Source organism: Panicum virgatum, chromosome 1K (assembly GCF_016808335.1).
Source record: "Panicum virgatum strain AP13 chromosome 1K, P.virgatum_v5, whole genome shotgun sequence".
NCBI classification, from domain to species: Eukaryota; Viridiplantae; Streptophyta; class Magnoliopsida; order Poales; family Poaceae; genus Panicum; species Panicum virgatum.
This window is the reverse complement of record NC_053136.1, coordinates 51747780-51765206: the sequence shown is the minus strand read 5'-3', so window position 1 is coordinate 51765206 and position 17427 is coordinate 51747780. Positions and strand designations below refer to the sequence as shown.

The 17427-nt window shown below is 47.6% G+C and overlaps 3 protein-coding genes and 1 long non-coding RNA gene across 4 annotated transcripts; 1 reads left to right on the top strand and 3 right to left on the bottom strand.

The window, feature by feature from the left end:
- Positions 1–314: 314 nt before the first annotated feature.
- Positions 315–5202, top strand: LOC120642121. The gene is made up of 5 exons (XR_005662500.1): positions 315–527; positions 607–740; positions 1179–1312; positions 1395–1527; positions 4879–5202. It is a non-coding gene; the product is annotated as an uncharacterized LOC120642121 (long non-coding RNA).
- LOC120642112 lies at positions 2769–4243 on the bottom strand. The gene has a single exon (XM_039918519.1). It carries the CDS (start codon positions 4053–4055, stop codon positions 3084–3086), a length of 972 nt encoding a protein of 323 aa, XP_039774453.1. The 5' UTR covers positions 4056–4243; the 3' UTR covers positions 2769–3083.
- Positions 5203–7708: 2506 nt separating the features above from the next.
- LOC120642102 (PLAT domain-containing protein 3-like) lies at positions 7709–8730 on the bottom strand. The gene is made up of 2 exons (XM_039918508.1): positions 8552–8730; positions 7709–8461 (listed from the first exon to the last, which is right to left on the bottom strand). The coding sequence occupies exons 1-2, from the start codon at positions 8636–8638 to the stop codon at positions 7994–7996; spliced, it is 555 nt and encodes a 184-aa protein (XP_039774442.1). The 5' UTR covers positions 8639–8730; the 3' UTR covers positions 7709–7993.
- Positions 8731–13207: 4477 nt separating this feature from the next.
- LOC120642093 lies at positions 13208–15653 on the bottom strand. Its single transcript, XM_039918499.1, has 3 exons — positions 15237–15653; positions 13795–13954; positions 13208–13641 (listed from the first exon to the last, which is right to left on the bottom strand). Exons 1-3 carry the CDS (start codon positions 15604–15606, stop codon positions 13425–13427), a joined length of 747 nt encoding a protein of 248 aa, XP_039774433.1. The 5' UTR covers positions 15607–15653; the 3' UTR covers positions 13208–13424.
- Between the last annotated feature and the right edge of the window lie 1774 nt (positions 15654–17427).

The following is a 17427-nucleotide window of genomic DNA, read 5'->3' as shown; positions in this document are numbered from 1 at the left end:
ACCAGCATGTGCATCTAGCGGAGGCACCGCGATGAAAACCTCGTCGCCGGCGGAAGGGGATTCAGACTTGTGCCAATCGGTGGTACTACGTAGAGGGGGCCAAGGAGCTCCGCAAACTCGTGCACGTGTCGAAGGTCCTAGCCTACCTACGGCCTACCTCGAGGAAGAGGCCGATGCCGATGCCGATGACGGCGGGGACGACACGAAGCGGGTGCGTAGCCGATGATTGGGGACCGAAGAGGAGGTGCCGAGGGAGGAGATGTTGAATGGGGTTATATCGGAGCGCAGCCGGGTGGGGTGGGGGGGGGGGGGGAGTGATTTGGGGCCAAGGATACCGTGTCCGCCGCCACGGGCCACGGCGGCGTCCAGACGCTGGTGGCGCGTGTCGGCCAATCAAGGTGATGGAAGGCCGAAGCCGGCAACTGTGCCGGACCTCCTGGAGGCCAACCATGGCGCAGCATCTTCCATCCAGCAGCTCTCGAGCACTGAATTTTACAGTATTCTGTAGAGCTCGAAATCGTACCGAGGTTTGATTCGATTTGATGAAACGCTTTGTGATTATTCAAACAACGTTCATTTCGATGGATCTAAATCCTTCAATCGCAGAGATGGTGTACCAGTCGAACAGCGTTCGTCCTACAGCATAGATCGAAGTCAACACTGCAGCTTATCTAGAAGCTGCTCACCAGGGCACCAGTTCACTTGGGAGTTGGGATAAGAAGCTCTGTCAGATTTTCAAGGTAATTTCGTGCTCCTGTTGACAACTGCAGATGGGGATGCTTGCTCGCTATGACAGGTTATCAGACATCTTGACCATTGCTTATGAAGTGTCCTGAAATATTCAGTTTCGCTGAACATGCAAATTATTTAACTGTATCACCTGAAGGATATTAGTAGATTATTTTTGACAGTCCACAGACTCTAGGAACAATTCATGCTTAGTAAGTAGGTTGTCACTTTTTTCTAATTAATAATAACAATGGATAAAATTCATCAGTTTCGTTTAGTTTGTATTTTGGCCCCATCACTCCATAAGTTGATAGTTCGTAACAGTGATTGTCATTGGGTAAATGCAGATTTTGCTTGGAACCTATCTTGTTCAAGATCAGTTGTTGGTGCATAAATGAAAAATACAGCTAAATCGGACTGGCCGACACCTGTGTTTACTCTGTTTGTAGGTAAAAGGGACTGATCTTGCCATTCCTCACAGCTAATACGAGCTGAAATGGAGGCAAACCAATGCACCATGCCAACAAAGCATTCAATTTCACGGAGAAAAACGAGATCTTCTGAAAAGTTCATCGTTGAGATGGTGCGCTTCATATTGATGTGGCATATTTCATTTGTTATTCACATAGTATTGTTTTAGCTTGATCTGATTTCCTTCTTTGCAGAAATAGTGCTCCACTTGAACAGCGTTCTTGCTATCAGCATCATTTCTCGTCTTGGGCATCAGAGCCACCATAGTTGTATGCTGCAAGCAGGACACCAGTTCATTTGGATACAAAGCTTTATGAGGTGATCAAGGTAATTCTATTCTCCTGCTGACAATTATAAATTGGGATCCCCTACCGCAGTACTAATAGCTAAACAAACAATAAACGAGTAATATTGCGCCTCAAACATAGGTACCCAAGCAGCTTCACACAAATTACATTATCAATTCTGCACGCATCTGGGTCAATGCACATGTAGCATTTTGCCATATGACAAAACCCCCTATTATGTTGTTCTCAAAATGGAATGACTAACACTGTTTAAAAACACATACAAAAATATGATCCTTTCAGTTCTGAATTATAGTGAACTTCTGTTTGACTTTGAACTAGTAATGAAAACAAGCAAACTTACAGAATTAGGATACTTCAGACATATACTGACACATCACCAAGCCTGCCATGTATTCTTGTCAATACATCACCTCAGTAGAACAAACTCCCGGTACACTTATCGATTTCAAGCTATCAAGGTTGGATTTCAGGAGCTGGTCTACACAAGCAGCAGCATACGGTTCTGCAAGCCCTGGAACACTCTCCTGTTAGTTGCAGAACTAAACATGTGCCATCTCCCTCCTCTCTCGCTGCACATCGCTTGTGTGTAGTGTTTCTGCTGCCCACAATCAGCACTGCATCTGCCACTATGCATGCATTTGACAAATAGACACAATTCATATTTCATCTCATACTCCTTTAGCTACAGCAAAATTATCAGATGTCTCAGTCATCAGCTGACAGTTAAGCGCCAGTCCACTGGCGCTAGCTAGGAGACACGCAGGCTTGGAGAGTGAGCTATCAATTTCTAGATAATACAGTAAGGAAGATAAATAAAACTCACCAACCTTGGGTCTCACACTAAACTCTTCTGACAATCGACCGGATTAATTTGTTTTTACATGCATCAAATGATGGTTTTGACAGTGATTGCCGTTGGGCTAATGCAAGTACAATTCTTTTTGGAACGGGCGTGGCTGGCCTTATTCGGGAACAGTTGTTGGCCCAAAACTGAAAAGCTCCAGCTAAATCCAACAGACCGACACCTCAGTAGGCTGTGTGCGTAAAAGGAACTGATCTTGCCATCCTCACAGCTAATATGAGCTGAATAGAGGCACTCCAATGAGGCAATGAAGCATGCCAACAAAGCATTCAGTTTCGTAAAGAAAAAAAAGAATGAGATATTCTGAAAAGTTCATCATGGAGATTCCAGTCCATCATTAGGCCAGGAGTAAAGCATCAAGAGAATTTTATCTGAATGTCAAAGAGAAACTTTACTAGCTCGAAAGGAGCTGTCAAGCTCATCATATATATTACTATCAATCTCACAAATCACCAGTAAAGTATACCTGGGTAACATTTAACAAGGGACGTTACAGCACTATTTACAGAGCAAGAATGTTTTGCATAGAGTCCAATATGATGGCCCCTGGCGAAACCAATTCTGCTGTATGCTGATCAAACCCTTCACAAGAGCCTTATGCAAAAAGTAATAATTCTCAAGAGGAAAGAAGAGGGGAGAAAAAAAAAGCAAGCAAGGAGTAAAAGGTAAACAAAAAAGCACGTACATTCCTTGTTGAACAATCCTTGTGATCATCTCTTCCAGCTCCGGCAACGCAAGACCGCGTCGTCACCGCCGACGATCCAAGTCTCCTTGGCTATGTCAAGGGAGACCTTGAAGAAGTCCGGTGAGTAGGTCATGAGCACCAGGCTCTCCTTCTTCTCTTCCTCTGGAGTCTTCTTGGCGATCTTCACATCCTCACAGTCCTCTGCTTCTAGCCTCCTCGCTAACCCCTTTGCCGGCGCCGACCGGCACCGCATCAGCATCAGCGCGTTCGCCGGTGGTACCGCATCTTCCTCCTTGCCCTCCTGGTTCTGCTGCGGTTCTTGTCCCTGCAATTTCTTGGCGGGCACCTTCTTGCCTTCCTCCAGCACCATGAACCACCTGGCCAATGCCGCGCCGTGCTCTGTTTCGTTCTCGGCGCGCTCCTCACCTTCCTCGTCGTCGTCATCCTCCCCGGATGTGTACCCGACGCCCACGGCGCCGGGGAAGCTGCCGAAGCAGCCGGCGACGTTGAACCGGAAGGCGCCGTGCAGGGCGTCCAAGAGCGCCATGGCGTCCTTCTTGATCCCCAGCGCCTGCAGCCACGTGGGCTTCTTGGTCTTCTTCCCACCGTCGCCGAGGCCCTTGGGCGGCTTGGCCGGGCGGGCCTTGATCTGCCCCACGCACGTCACCTTGGGCGACGACGGCTCCTCGTCCACGGGGGCATCCGCGGCGGCGCGGCGGCTCGGGTTCCTGGCCGTGGCCGACTTGTAGAGCCCGCTAGGCGGCGCCGGCCCCGCCCGGCTGGTGCTGTGCCGGCGCTTGGCCGGCTCGGACGCGGACGGCCGCGCCGGGCTGCAGATGGCCTTGGGCGGCATGAGGGCGAGGTGCGCCCGCGACGGGAAGCACACGAGCAGGTCGGTGGCGCCATTGCTGCTCCGCCCGCCCTTCATCGCCGCGACAGCCCGGCGCGCCGCTCGGTCGGAGCTCCCTCCCAGCGTGCGGCTCCGCCTGTGAAGCATGATGCTCTGTGTGAGCGATCGGAGCGAGTGGTGATCTGTTTATAGGTGTTAGTTAAAAAAGCAGGCGGCTTCCAGCTTTCAGTTGGTGCCTGCGCTTAGAATAAACCAAGCATCATCACGCAGGGAAAGCTTAAGCCAACATGCACTACTGACTGCTCCCAGCTGCACGGTATCGTCGTGATGCCGACGTGTCGACAAAAATGCTGTGCGTGCTGGTTGCCATGCTGGTAGTGAATTAGTGAGCAGTAGGATGCTGGGTTGCACACGTCTAGATCTGCAGTGAGATCAGCGTGGTGCTTTGTTCATGTGTTGGTGTAGTGTTTAGCTAAATTATTCGGATTTGGGGGACTAATTGAGGTAGTTGATCACGGGCATGATGAGATTGGGGTCTTTATGTGGTCTTCACCGAGTTTTTTATGTTTATCTATACTAGTAATCTACTACTGGGTTTTCTTTGAAGCTAGTATGTAGTTTACATTTTTTTTAAAAAAAAAAGAAAAAAAAGGTAGGTAGTTCAAATGATCATCCAGCAGCTTTTGCTTAGGCTGATCCAATCAAAAGACTACTTTTGTATTGTTGCATAGTATATCTCGGAGAGAATTGAACAATGCCCAAATGCTGAAGTGCATCATTATGAAAGGAGGCAATCCGCCAAGTACATTTTGTTCTACTAGAATATGTAATTTTCAGGAGTCCGGCTTAGTATTAATGTATTATACACCCAATCCTGCGCGTAATATGAACAGGCCCTGATTTGGCGGGGTATTTAGACCAGATCTTAACAGCTGTACATGATTGACTTGATCTACTCTGCACTCTGCAGGCTGCAATGGAAAAAACAAAGGCAAACGCGCACGGTTTTGGTGTAACATCCATGAGACGTACGTGCAGAGCGGGACAATGCTAGGCTTGCTGGCACGCATCTATAGGCTAGTAAATTCCACCCTTGTGCTTGTGCCGTGCATGATCTTTGCCTAGATTTGCGCCATAAGATTTGTACTGCGCGAGATGCGATCGTCTTCTCCTGGACAAAGCCTCTGCCATATTATGGAGAGGAACTAGAGAAACACTACGAAAAGTGAAGGGGGGAAAAATTTGAAACCACTTGAAAGAAAAACAGCCGCTTGCGGCTGAAACGGCTTTGGGATTCGTTGCGCAATGGGACCACGGTCCACTATACCGTGCCTCGCATGACAGGGCTCTAGCTAAAATCTCGAAGCCAATTCAGCGATACACACACGCACACTATCAGCTGTCGCCCGTACAAGTGAGAAAATCATGCAGCATCTGCAAGTCTGCAATTGGAGACGGATGTCCTTCTTTCCATGGTACTAGTACCATAACTGTAGGGCAGCGGTTGCAGTACTGACGGTACCTAGATCCTGGTACTAAGTAGTAGAGGACAATCTTTCTCAGTACCTGACCATGCACATGCCAGCTTCTACATACTGTGGCAAATAAATTGGCACCGCCGTGTTGCCGACTACTAGTTGCTCAGTGAAATGCGTATGTGCCGTGTAACATGCGCCGCCCGGTACTACCCCGTGACAGTCACGGCACGTCGGAGCTCACGGCAGCATTACGGCAACGGCGGTGGTGGCCGGCGGCGCGGCGCCGAACCACATAATGACCATGCGGCGAGCCATTCCATTTTTCATTTTCCTCTTTCTTTTGATGATGAAGAATAGAGAAACGATGCTTATGATTGCCGCATCTCACAGGCACTTGCCCATGAAGCTTCAAAAGCCAAGCCAAACTCACCGCAGCAGCGAGGATATGATGATGGGTACACCACCCACGTATCCGTCCAAATCAAAGGCCGCGTTTCTTAATCTCATCCTAATGATGGCCCGTCCCGTACGATTAGCGCCACCAAATCATCATGCATCACGCTAATGGCGTCTTCGCTGCTGTTTGCGCTGGTGGTAATTGTTTAGGGCGCCGGGCTTGCCAGTGCCAATGATAAGGGATGGGTTGGGTGTGTGCTGCTAGCTTGATCGTTTGATTTGACGGGAGAGCGAGCATGGCGAGTGGCGACGTGGAAAGATTAAAGAGGAGCCGTGCCTCTCATTTAAGAAGAGGGAAGAAGGGCGCCATTATGAAAGGGGTGATGCACTTGAGAGCTCGATCGGATGGGGGCGGGGCGCCTGCCTGCCTGCCTGGCCCCTACCGTCCGTCCACTTAACGAAAGATTCCCATCCCCATGGAAAACTACTCATTGCGGAGTTGCTTTGCGAAGCACGATCGATAGCCATTTTCTTTGCTTTGCTTTGTGTTTTGGGGCCTCGGATGTGAGAAATTTGAAAAAAAAAATCCAAAGAGAAACGTGATTTTTGTAGAAATTCCGTGAGAAACGGATAGATATTTGCAGAATTATTAACGAAAAATCTTAGAGTACGATCTCTTGGGACTTGGGGTGGGGGTTGGGGGGGGTTCCTATGCATCTTGTGGAAGAAAGTTAGCAGAATGATCTTTAATTCATTAGCAGCTCAATCTTATACAATTATTAGGTCCGAAACGGCCCAAAATCTTTTTTTGACGGCTGTGGAGCACACGCCTGCAACGGAGAGAGCAAGGCAGCAATACTTGACCGCACCAATAAATTTTCGGGCATCATCAATGACACCAGCATGGTAGTAATTTTCTCAAGCTCAGATACGATGCCATTTATTTCTCTTTTCTTTTCAAAAGAAAACACGAGCAGATATTGACGTAGTATATGTCAATATTGTAAAAATACTAGATTCAACATTGTATAGATCTAGTTCAACATTTTGAATAAATTAGTTCAACATTTTTTATAATAATGTTGAAATAGTATACTTCAAATGTTGAAATAGTTGATTTAAAATGTTTGCATTTTAAAATAGCAGAATAGAAAAAATATAGTGATATTGGATCTCATTTCGTTAAAATAATTCTAAACAACATAATAGTTCAAACAGAATTAAAATTAGACGCGTGGTTTGGAAGAAAATTAAGTTTGAAATATGGAAATCCAGCACCCGTCCTCAAGCCAGAGGTTGCCACCTGTGACCTATCCAACCTGCTTTGCTCACCTCCTGGCCTCCCAGGTCCTACTGGACTAGCACATCTCATGCGCGCGCCGGTCCATCGGTCGGCCTACCTTTTGTCCGTGTACAGCGCATTCGATCTGAATTGTTACATTAACTCCGCACGAATCTCAAAGTGGAAGGTGTGTAAGAAATTACCTTCCGGAAAATAGATAGGAATCCTGGGGGGGGGGGGCGTCCTTAGAACTAGTCATTTGGGCTGAGCCATAGTCCCACTGTAGGCACCTTCTGATTCTGGGCCTGTGTTTGAACTTTTTTTTTGTGGTGATTATGGGCTGGACCTCTCCCAAGGTCATTTAGGCCCCTGTGTCCGGTATAGCGAATCTAATAAATGGGCTCGTGTTTTGATGTTAGAAGCCTTCTCCGTCTCGTAACGGAAATTAAAAAAAAAGTTCTGTCCAACGGATGCTTGCCAATTCCGTTTTCTGGTAAACCTCGCATTTCTCCATCGATATATCATCATCGATGACTATAGGAGGATAGTGGCGCCATGGTACAGCCACGGCATCGCGAAACTTCGATCGCAATCCAAAATCGTCGGCAAGCTGCAGGAAACACGCACGATAACGCGGATCACCATTCCACAAAGATCAAAACACGGATCAAGATCCGCTTTTTACCACAAAAAAAAGGGCATCAACAAGAACACCAAGCCTACTCACTACACATCGATCGTCCCTCGCGAGACGGCTCCCGATTATTCGACTCGCTGCACGACCCCAGCAAGCACATCTATCGCCGGCCATTACATCGTGTCGTGGCGCACGCTAATCACGAGGTGACACAACGGCCCCACGCAGCTTATTACGACGCGTCACCAAACGGCGGCTCCCTCCTCGGCCGGCCGGACCCGGACGGACGGGCTCACGCCGCGGCGGCGCCAGCCGCGGCGGAGCAGTTGTCGACGACGGCCTCGAGCTTGTACGGCGGGGCGTCGGTGGCGAGCCACTGCTCGACGGTGAACAGCTGCTGCGCGCACCCCTGGTGCGGGCCGGTGACGGTGACCTCGACGTAGTTGCAGTACCAGCCGTGGTGCGGCCCCGTGCCGTCGGAGGCCACGCGCATCCAGCACGGCGTCTTCGCCATGCAGGGCCCGCGGCCACTGAAGATGTCCAGGTTGCCGCGCTCGAAGTAGGAGTGGCCGGGCCCCATGAGCCCGCCCCAGGAGGGCAGGTCCGAGATCCCCACGCCGTTGCCGTCCGCCGCCACCAGCTCCAGCGTGATGTTCGAGTCCGTCCCCGCCTTCCAGATCGACCCCGTCCGGATGAACACCGTGTACACGCACTCCATGCTGTCGCCGGACACGCCGCCGGCGTCCGCGCCCCGGATCAGCTGCGGCGACAGGGTTATTAGGGAAGGGTGATCGCAGATCCACTAGTATATTAACGGACTGCTGGCAGGCCGATGGCCACTGGTGGTTACCTTGATCCGAGTCGGGGGCTCGAGGGCGTGCGCCAGTGTGGTGGCGGAGGCCGCCACGGCGAGGAGGAGGACGGCGAGCTTGGCCATGGATCCGAATCCGATCGAGGTATGGAGCGACTGGGTGTGGTGAACTGAGCTGCGGGGAACGGGAGACGCGGGCAGCTGATGCGGATCATCAATCATCATATAGGGCGGAATTGTAGTTGATGCCATTGTGGGGCCCATCTGTCACTGTGGCACGGTCTGATCTGGCCGCAGTTTTTTTGAGTAAATTCACTCTACGCCATTGTAAAATTGAGTTGATCCCTTATGTGCCATTGAAAATTAGCTCATCCCTTCTATGCCATCATTTATAATTTCTCATCCCCTCCATGCCATTGCCGTTAACTCTCCATAACAGATCCGTTAAAGCTTATGACGAAAAGACCAAAATACCCCTCCATTACCTTATGAGTACTCTTGCCTTATCCTTGTCCCCGAGAGCCCACCCCCTCCCATCCCCCGACGCCAATCCCGGTCAGACCCCCCTGCCGCCGAACCCTAGATCTTGCTGGGCGAGAGCGCGCCGGTGCCGGAGGGGAAGCAGACGCGCATCCGTCGCGCGGTCCCTGCAGAGCGCAGTTCCCTCCCTCGTGCGTGTCCTGCTTGCCCCCTCGCGCGGGCGCAATCGCTGGGCGGGCGCGCCGTGCCTCCCTCGCGCGGGCCCCGCATCGCGCGGGCCCCGCATCGCGCGGGCCACCTCGCGCGGGCGCGGGCGCGAGCGCTGGGCGGCGGCGGCGGGAGCGAGGCGGGCGCGCCGTGCCTCCCTCGCGCGGGCCCCCCTCGCGCGGGCCACCTCGGGCGGGCGGGCGGGCGAGCGAGCGCTGGGCGGCGGCTGCGGGAGCGGAGCGGGCGCGCGGGCCCCCCTCGCGCGGGCCACCTCGGGCGGGCGGGCGGGCGAGCGAGCGCTGGGCGGCGGCTGCGGGAGCGGAGCGGGCGCGCGGGGCCCCCTCGCGCGGGCCTCCTCGCGCGGGCGCGAGCGCTAGCGCTGGGCGGCGGCTGCGGGAGCTTGGGCGGGCGCGGCGCATGCACTGACCTCGCGCAGGCGCATGCACTGACCAGCCGCGATGGGAACACAAGAAAACCACTCCGATTGGCTTACTGAAGGGTGAGTTTTTTACCTCGTTTTCCAATTTCATCACCTAATTATCTGAATTAGAACCAGAAACGATTAGTTTTGATGGTCCTTCATTAACAGGATGGACCCTAAGACCAGTTTTCTGCTAGATATCCATCTCAAAGCCAATCCTAGAATCTGTAGAAAGGATATTTCATGCTATAGATTCAGCAAAGTCGTAGACTCTGATCTATGCAATTTCAAGGACTTTGTACGAGAAATTGTGGATCAATTCCCTCATGGATACCAGGAAATAGTGCATGTCTTTTATTATGATGATGTCAAAAAATATTCAGAAGTGAGAACAGATCAGGAATTGCTTGCAATGTTTAGCAAACATGTTGATAGTAAAAAGGTGCGCATGACCATTACATACACTGAACCTAGAGATGTGCCGATCGCTGAGTGCTGCCATCCAGAAATTTCAGCGGGACTTGATATCCCTTGCACCCCATCTCTTGCTGCTCCATCTCTTGGTGCAGCAAGCCAATCAACCGAGCATGTATCCAGCCAACATAGTAAGCCAACAACTAGCAAACAACCTGTAGAACCTAGTGATGAACCTGATGATGATGATGGCTGCTTGCCAAATCCTAAACCACACAAAGAACATGTGGGAGTTCATGATGAAGGTGTGTACTTTGCTGCTCCTAAAACACATGTGGAGGGTGGTGGTTTGGGTGCGCAAAGTGAGTCTGATTCTGAATCTGGATCTGAATCTGATAAGGAGTATGAGGAAGAGGATGGACTGATTGGAAAAGATCATGTGCTACCTAAGCCCAATGTAGCATATGATCCAAATGATCCTCCAATGAGCGTAGGCAACCTATATCCCAATATTTCACAATTTAGGTTGGCTCTTTCTCAGCATGTTATAAAGAATGAATTTGAGTATAATACTGAGAAAAGTGATCCAGAGAGATTGAGGGCTTACTGTTCAAAGAAGGAAGAAGAAGGATGTAAATGGAGGTTGCATACTTCTACATATAGAGATGGCGTCACAATAAAGGTAACTAGGTGATACCCCGCGCGTTGCTGCGGAATTTCTTAAATAAAATTTTAACGTGAAATTTGAAAGTAGAAAAATTAAGATGCTTGCATGGCAACATTCACAAAAAATCGGTGGACGGTGATGTGGCATTTGATATAATGGGTTCCTATATGATGCAGATAATTTACATGTTAAGAGAAATAGAATTAATGACTTTAGTAGGTGTCATCTATATAGGCTATATAGATGATATGAATTTTACTTGCATATTATTTTTTATCAGGATCCAGCAGAAATCGATAAACTAATAGAATAAACATCAATAGAATATTTGATCACATTATAGAAGAATAGGTGCTCAAAAAATAGAGTATGTATATGACTTTACATTAAAGATTAAAAGTATTGAAAAAATAGAATATGCCTATGACTTTACGTTAATAGATTAAAGATTAAGAGTATTGCACATAGTAGAGATGATATGGACATTTTTTTGTTTATTGAATCTCATAAAAATCGATAAGCTAATAGAAGAAACACCAATAGAATATTTGATCATGTTATAGAAGAATATATAATGAAAAAATAGCGTATGTATATGACTTTACTTTAGTTAATTAAAGATTAAAAGTATTGCATATTGTAGAGATGACATGGACATTTTTTGTAATTAATAAAGTAGTTGAATGTTAGTGGGACACTTAGTGGAGAATGATGTGGACACCTTGCATGAAGAGAGAAATAGTTAGTGGGTGCCATCTATATAGAATATATAGATTGGCTATTCTTGTCAACTTTGACTTTTGCTTCTACATATAGATTTAACATGTATTTTTCTACATTTGACATTTTTTCTTGTATGTACCATGCTAGGTGAAGAAGAATCCAATGCAATTTCCACCTAGGTAAGAATCTGAACACTTACATTGTACATTAGTTTTCTGAAAATTTTCATAACTTCCTGAGATCTTATATATTTGTATGACAACCAAAGTGCCTCAGCTAGCTTAGGTTCTGGACACTCTCTCGGGTACATGTGCACTACTTAATTATTCAATACCATTTAGGTCATATCACAATCATAATCTGTCATCATCCATGAAACACATGTGCAGGTCTGGAAGTGGCTCAAACCAGATAGAGCAACTTTGCATTGAGTACCCAATGCTACCTACACATGAAAGCACTCCACCAGCAGCTATTTTGAAGCCTACAAAAGAGAAGAAAGCAAAAGGGAAGGCAAAGACTGAAGTGAAGGCAGCAACAAAGAAAAAGAAGAAGAAGAATCAAGTTTCAGTGCTGCATAATAGTCCAGCGATGGGTACTAGAAGCAAGACAACCCCCCACAAGGATAGCCCTGCCTCACATACTAGAAGCAAAAGAAAGCTTTCCCTACCAGATCTGAATGTCTAGTACATGCAATTCATTGTGTAAGGGCTGCAAGTTGATGTGATATATTTTGCTTCCTCTTCTGTGGAACCAGTCTATGCACTGTTATTTTGCTGGAACCTTGTGGAGCTGAACCTTGTGAGGTTGCTGTTACTAGTTTGAGGCCTGTACTACTTTTGGCATGTATGGATAACACTGGTTGCTTGTAATTATGCATGTTTAGGCATCAAAAACTAGTTGCTGGTTGCTTCTAATTATGCATGTTTAGGCATCACAAACTAGTTGTATGAACACCACTGGCAGCTTGCAATGAATTCTGTATGGGTTGTTCGGTCATTATGTTTGCCCTCCATCTCCTGATAAAATAACTAGGTCAATATATACTATTCTTGTTTCTAATGGCATGGAAGGAATGAAGGTAAGAAATATGCTTCATCCTATGTAGGGGTATTTTGGTCTTTTCGTCATAAGCTTTAACGGATCTGTTAGGGAGAGTTAACAGCAATGGCATGGAGGGGATGAGAAATTATAAATGATGGCATAGAAGGGATGAGCTAATTTTCAATGGCACATAAGGGATCAACTCAATTTTACAATGGCGTAGAGGGAATTGACTCCAGTTTTTTGTCTGCATATTTGTCAGATCCATCGAGAGATCTGTGGATTATTCAACGAGAAATTCATGTTGGATAGGGCCATTTCACCTGCTGTCTACACGTACTGGCCTCACATGTGGCGTCAACTACTCAACTGCGTTTTTGAAAAACCGGCGTCAACTGGGTATTCAGTCTTTGATACCGTAGTTGCAACTCAAAAAAGACAGTGGCAACTGGCAACACTGTCCCGTACGATTTACAAAGCTTGAAAAACTGCATTTGGAAGGACAAAACGTTGTCGATCGATAATTCGATCAACGCGAGAGGGTATCCAAGGATACAAGAGAAAAAAATAAACAAACGGTACAAGAACAAGTACCTCCTCACGTTATGTTTGTCTCCTCTTGTCGCTTTCCGGTGGGCACAACTTATCTGTCCTGCCTCGCGGCAAGCGTTGTGAGCCTGAGCCATCTCAAACTTCTCTTCTTAAACAAGCAGAACGCGAGACGCTCGTGCTCCAGGTGTGCTAACAAAAATCCTCCTGCAATCTGACATCTAAATTTTGACAGCTTAGCAAACAAAACTGTTCCTGGCAAAACAAATGCAGCTGATACAACAAACACAACGAGGGCTCTGCCAATCTGGAACCAAGGGTGTAATGGGACATCATACGGTACACTACAAAGGGCAACAGAGGTTTCCCCAGCATTTCATTTAGGTATTGGCCATGCTAACTAGTTATCAGTCGAACTGTTGCCGAAGAGCCATCTCGGTCTCGCTCTTCCATGAAGCGTGCGACGATTGCCCCCTCATCCTCTTGATCTTCTCCTTGTCTTTGACAGTTGAACCCTTCTTCTTTTCGGGCTCTTTTGTTTGGGCTGGTCTATCACCACAGACAGGGCAAACCATACCCTTACCATGTGAATAAGTCTTCGGCACACCACACTGGAGACACATCCTAAACATTGAAGCGAAGTTGCAGTTAAGATCACTGTAATATCAAAAGGAATTCTGATAGATAATATAAAATTACAGGTAAAAGATGTACACAAGCTGTTTCTGTACAAGTTCTTGTTTCAGTGTGATAGGGATGAAAATGACCAATACTTACCTCAGAAGATCAGCTGCGTCTTCTGGACCAGGATTTGCAGCGCCTATAATTCTTTTTCCATCAACAGAACCAGATGTCACTGAACCTGGAGGGTTGGAACTAATTGTGGTATCTCGCTCGCGTATTGCAACTAACTGTGGTTTCGCCACCACAACAGCACCTGAGGATTATTTTCTAGTTAGACCATGCTCAGAAAATATATCCTAAATTGCAAAACTGGAATGAGCGCACGCTCAGAACATTGTCAAATGCAAGCAATCATACTCAGACTGCTTTAATTCTCATAACCAAGCTCAGGAATATTGAGATCGTCAAACCCATAACAAAATACTTGACAGGCACAAGGGATGATGTATGCATGCTCTGGCACATTAAATCTTGAAAATACCAGCTTCTACAAATATTTCCCATGGCTAAGTTTAGAGAAGGTAAAACTACATACTTTCTATACTATTACAACATAAAAACCATCTCAATATCAGTACTGCCTCATCCCATGTTGTCACCACAGGTGCTGCTCAGTAATTTAATATCAGTCCCAATAGTTACAGCACACAGATAAGTACAATTTGTAACAATAGCCTAAGGGCTATCATCAAAGAAGAGCATGCCCAACCAGTAGGAGATATATCACGCTCCAGAACCAACTGAATTGATATGCAGGGTCTCTCATCATTCAACAACATCTGGCCCTCTAATTTTCTCAACAATCAAATTTACGTGGCCAAATGCTAGTCGTGAGTCAAACAACAACCATGACAGTTTCAAACCACTTTGAGGTCCACAAATACCCAGACACAAGTATTGGAGTATAGACTTGAGAGTTTTTATTTCAAACTAAAACCAAACAAGCACGATGTAAATAACTCTGCAATTGAACCAGCCGACTCTGTAACAATTGTACAAAATATTTATGACATGCAATTGAAAACAGGCAAATACAATTCTATGCAAATATCTCCAATAGTGGAGCTTCATGATGGCTGTAATGGATCCCTGCCTACCCTTCCAACTTGAAAACCAATGTAGTATTGATATTTCAGCTCATAGATACTTACTAGCTAAAAGTGTACCTCTATATGTGAAGGACTAAAGATAGTCTAATACACAACATAGTACATAGAATTGGTATCTTCCTAATTTTTGTTCAAGTTCCACAGTCAAGTATCTTGGGAATCATTAACCAATGTAACATCAAGAGTCTGCATAATGCAACCTAACATGTTATGATTACTGCTGAAAAATAACTACAGCAGGTTCTCTAAATAATGCAAGATCTGTAATTACATTGTTAGCCAATCTCTACCTTTACTAACAGAAATCAGGGTGTGCACACTCTTACCATGCAATCAAGTCGAAGTCAGTCTCATAAACACACCGCTACTAACCCCACTAACTAAGAATGCTAGTCTCCACCTCAATGAGTCGATAAATCTGCTTACCTGGAGGCGGATGCTTGCTCCCTTCCTTCCCACGGCGATCGAGTACGCCAAGGGCCTCCGTCCCTTCCTCGGGCTCGGCAACCCTGTGCCTCAGAAACTCCGGAGGGCCGGAGACATCGGCGAAAGCCTCCAGCGTCGACGGCAGCGAGGAGTTCCCTTCGCCGCCGGCTGCATCTCCCCCCTTAGGGTTTGGGCGGCGGCGGGGCTTGGAGGCCGGCTTCGGAGGAGCGGACGCCTCGTCTCCGTCCGATCCAGCTTCCTCCGTTGACGAGTCGCCGGACTCGCTCAGCTCTGCGCCGGCGCCGGCGCCGGCGGTGGGGTCGTCGTCTTCCTCGGCGGAGTAGCAGCCTTGCAGAAGCGTTAGGCTCATCACCGTATTTTGGGGTCTCCTGGTCGTTTTGCGTCGTGTCAGGTGGCTGCAAGTCTAGTATAGCAACTTCATGGCGTATCAATCACCGTAAAATAAAAATCAACGCTCCAGATTGGCTGCCGTGGAAATAATAATCTGGGCGTGATCATGAACTTTGATGGGCCGAATTTGGGCTCAGTTTCAGACTGATAGGCCTCTTTCACGGGCTTTAAGCTGTGTAATGGAGACAGTGGGCTCGTTTTGTCAATCCAATAGCGTAGAGTATATGGGCTTCATATTTGTTTCAGGCCCGTTCATTTCCGTATTAGTTGGGCTTGTGATAGAAAAGTATGGGCTTTTCCAAATCTCAATATTTCTATGGGCCAAGATCAGTAGAATCAAACGACGACATCAGGCTTCAGCGGCAACTGCCTAAAAGATCGTCTCAAAAAAAAAAAAAAACTCAATGTGGGTTAAAGAAAGAAAATCCACCAGGAGCTTCAAAGTCCAACCAAAACGAAAAACAAATGCAATCCCAACTGACTGACCATGTTCTTAGGTTCGGTGGTAACTTAAACGTGCGTCACTTTCCACATCCGCATGTGCTTGATCTTCCGTGCCAACCTGACGCTCTACGAATGAGCAATCATGATTGTTCAGTAGAAGAATCCAGTAACAAATTCCTCACATTTTCCATACTGTTTCCACTTTCCAACAAGAGAGAGAGAGCTACAACGACCGGCCACCCAAGATTGGGTATTTTTGTAGATATTTCCCAGGCGGCGCCAGGTCGGACGACGACGGTTGACCCCGCCGCCGGCGCGAGTGCGCGGCGCCGAGAAGGACAAGGGTCGACGCCGAGCCCAGTCAGCACCGCGTTGCTCCGGCGATCTCATTGCTCGCCGCGATCCTATTCTTTAGCGGCATCGTTGTCACAATCACCTGTCTTTACCTCTGAATTGTTTGCGATTTCTCAGTCCATGAGCTGAATGCGTTCAGAATCAGAATGTATATCCTATGCTGCGTTTTCCCCCCCTCGCATCCCGTCCCTTTCGTGGTCTCGTGGATGCTAACAAAGACCGGCCCCGAAATGGACTCGGAATAGGAACCCGGCGAAAAGGATGCATGCAACAACCGTCACTCTGAAAGTGCGACTCCGAGACCGCGATGGTTTAACCACCCCGAAAGAGACCGAATGGATCGACGGGTGGATCGTTGATCGTCTGGTTAATGCGGCATTAGAGATGGTTTTAGTTGGGGCGAGCAATCAGGAGCAGGTTGCGAGTGCCAATCAGATCTTAACTAGAGACTTGAAAACAAGTTTTAGGATTCGAACAGTTGACCTAGCTAAGTCATTTCGCTGTCGTCGTCGTCGAGTTATTAGTTCGTACTTGGGTCCGTAGGCCGTAGCGTAATCCTGCAAGCGGCAGCTGCTTTTGATTGGACATGCTTTTTTGGCTGTTCCGTTTATTGTTGCAATTGAGTTTGAGAGCAGGTTCCTGTGCTGTTCTAATTGCTTTGTCTGCCTGGCTGTCGTCGCGCATATGGCCACGCTTGCTCTGATTACCATATACATACACTAGCTTGAGAGAAACTACGTACATATCGGCGGTTGTGGATAAGTACGTGTTCACGGCTTCTGGCCCTGCATACATTTGCACGCCTACCTAATGGCTACGATCGTACGATACTCACAGAGCACACATTAGCACTGAGGTAACGACAATAGCTGTGAAATTTTCACCCGGGTACGGATCAGAGTAGGTGTTACTGGCTTCCCTCTAGTTTGCAGCTAACTGACACGGAATAACGAGGGGTACGTCAACTTTGGTTGGATAACGA

What these genes read in the sequence shown, in the direction of transcription:
- LOC120642112 (XM_039918519.1), bottom strand. Translation starts at nt 4,055, where the DNA reads ATGCTTCACAGGCGGAGCCGCACGCTGGGAGGGAGCTCCGACCGAGCG.
- LOC120642102 (XM_039918508.1), bottom strand. Translation starts at nt 8,638, where the DNA reads ATGGCCAAGCTCGCCGTCCTCCTCCTCGCCGTGGCGGCCTCCGCCACC. An exon ending in AGCCCCCGACTCGGATCAAG is followed by an intron (nt 8,462 to 8,551) that starts GTAACCACCAGT and finishes CTGTCGCCGCAG; the next exon opens with CTGATCCGGGGCGCGGACGC.
- LOC120642093 (XM_039918499.1), bottom strand. Translation starts at nt 15,606, where the DNA reads ATGAGCCTAACGCTTCTGCAAGGCTGCTACTCCGCCGAGGAAGACGAC. An exon ending in GAGCAAGCATCCGCCTCCAG is followed by an intron (nt 13,955 to 15,236) that starts GTAAGCAGATTT and finishes AATAATCCTCAG; the next exon opens with GTGCTGTTGTGGTGGCGAAA. An exon ending in GACGCAGCTGATCTTCTGAG is followed by an intron (nt 13,642 to 13,794) that starts GTAAGTATTGGT and finishes TTCAATGTTTAG; the next exon opens with GATGTGTCTCCAGTGTGGTG.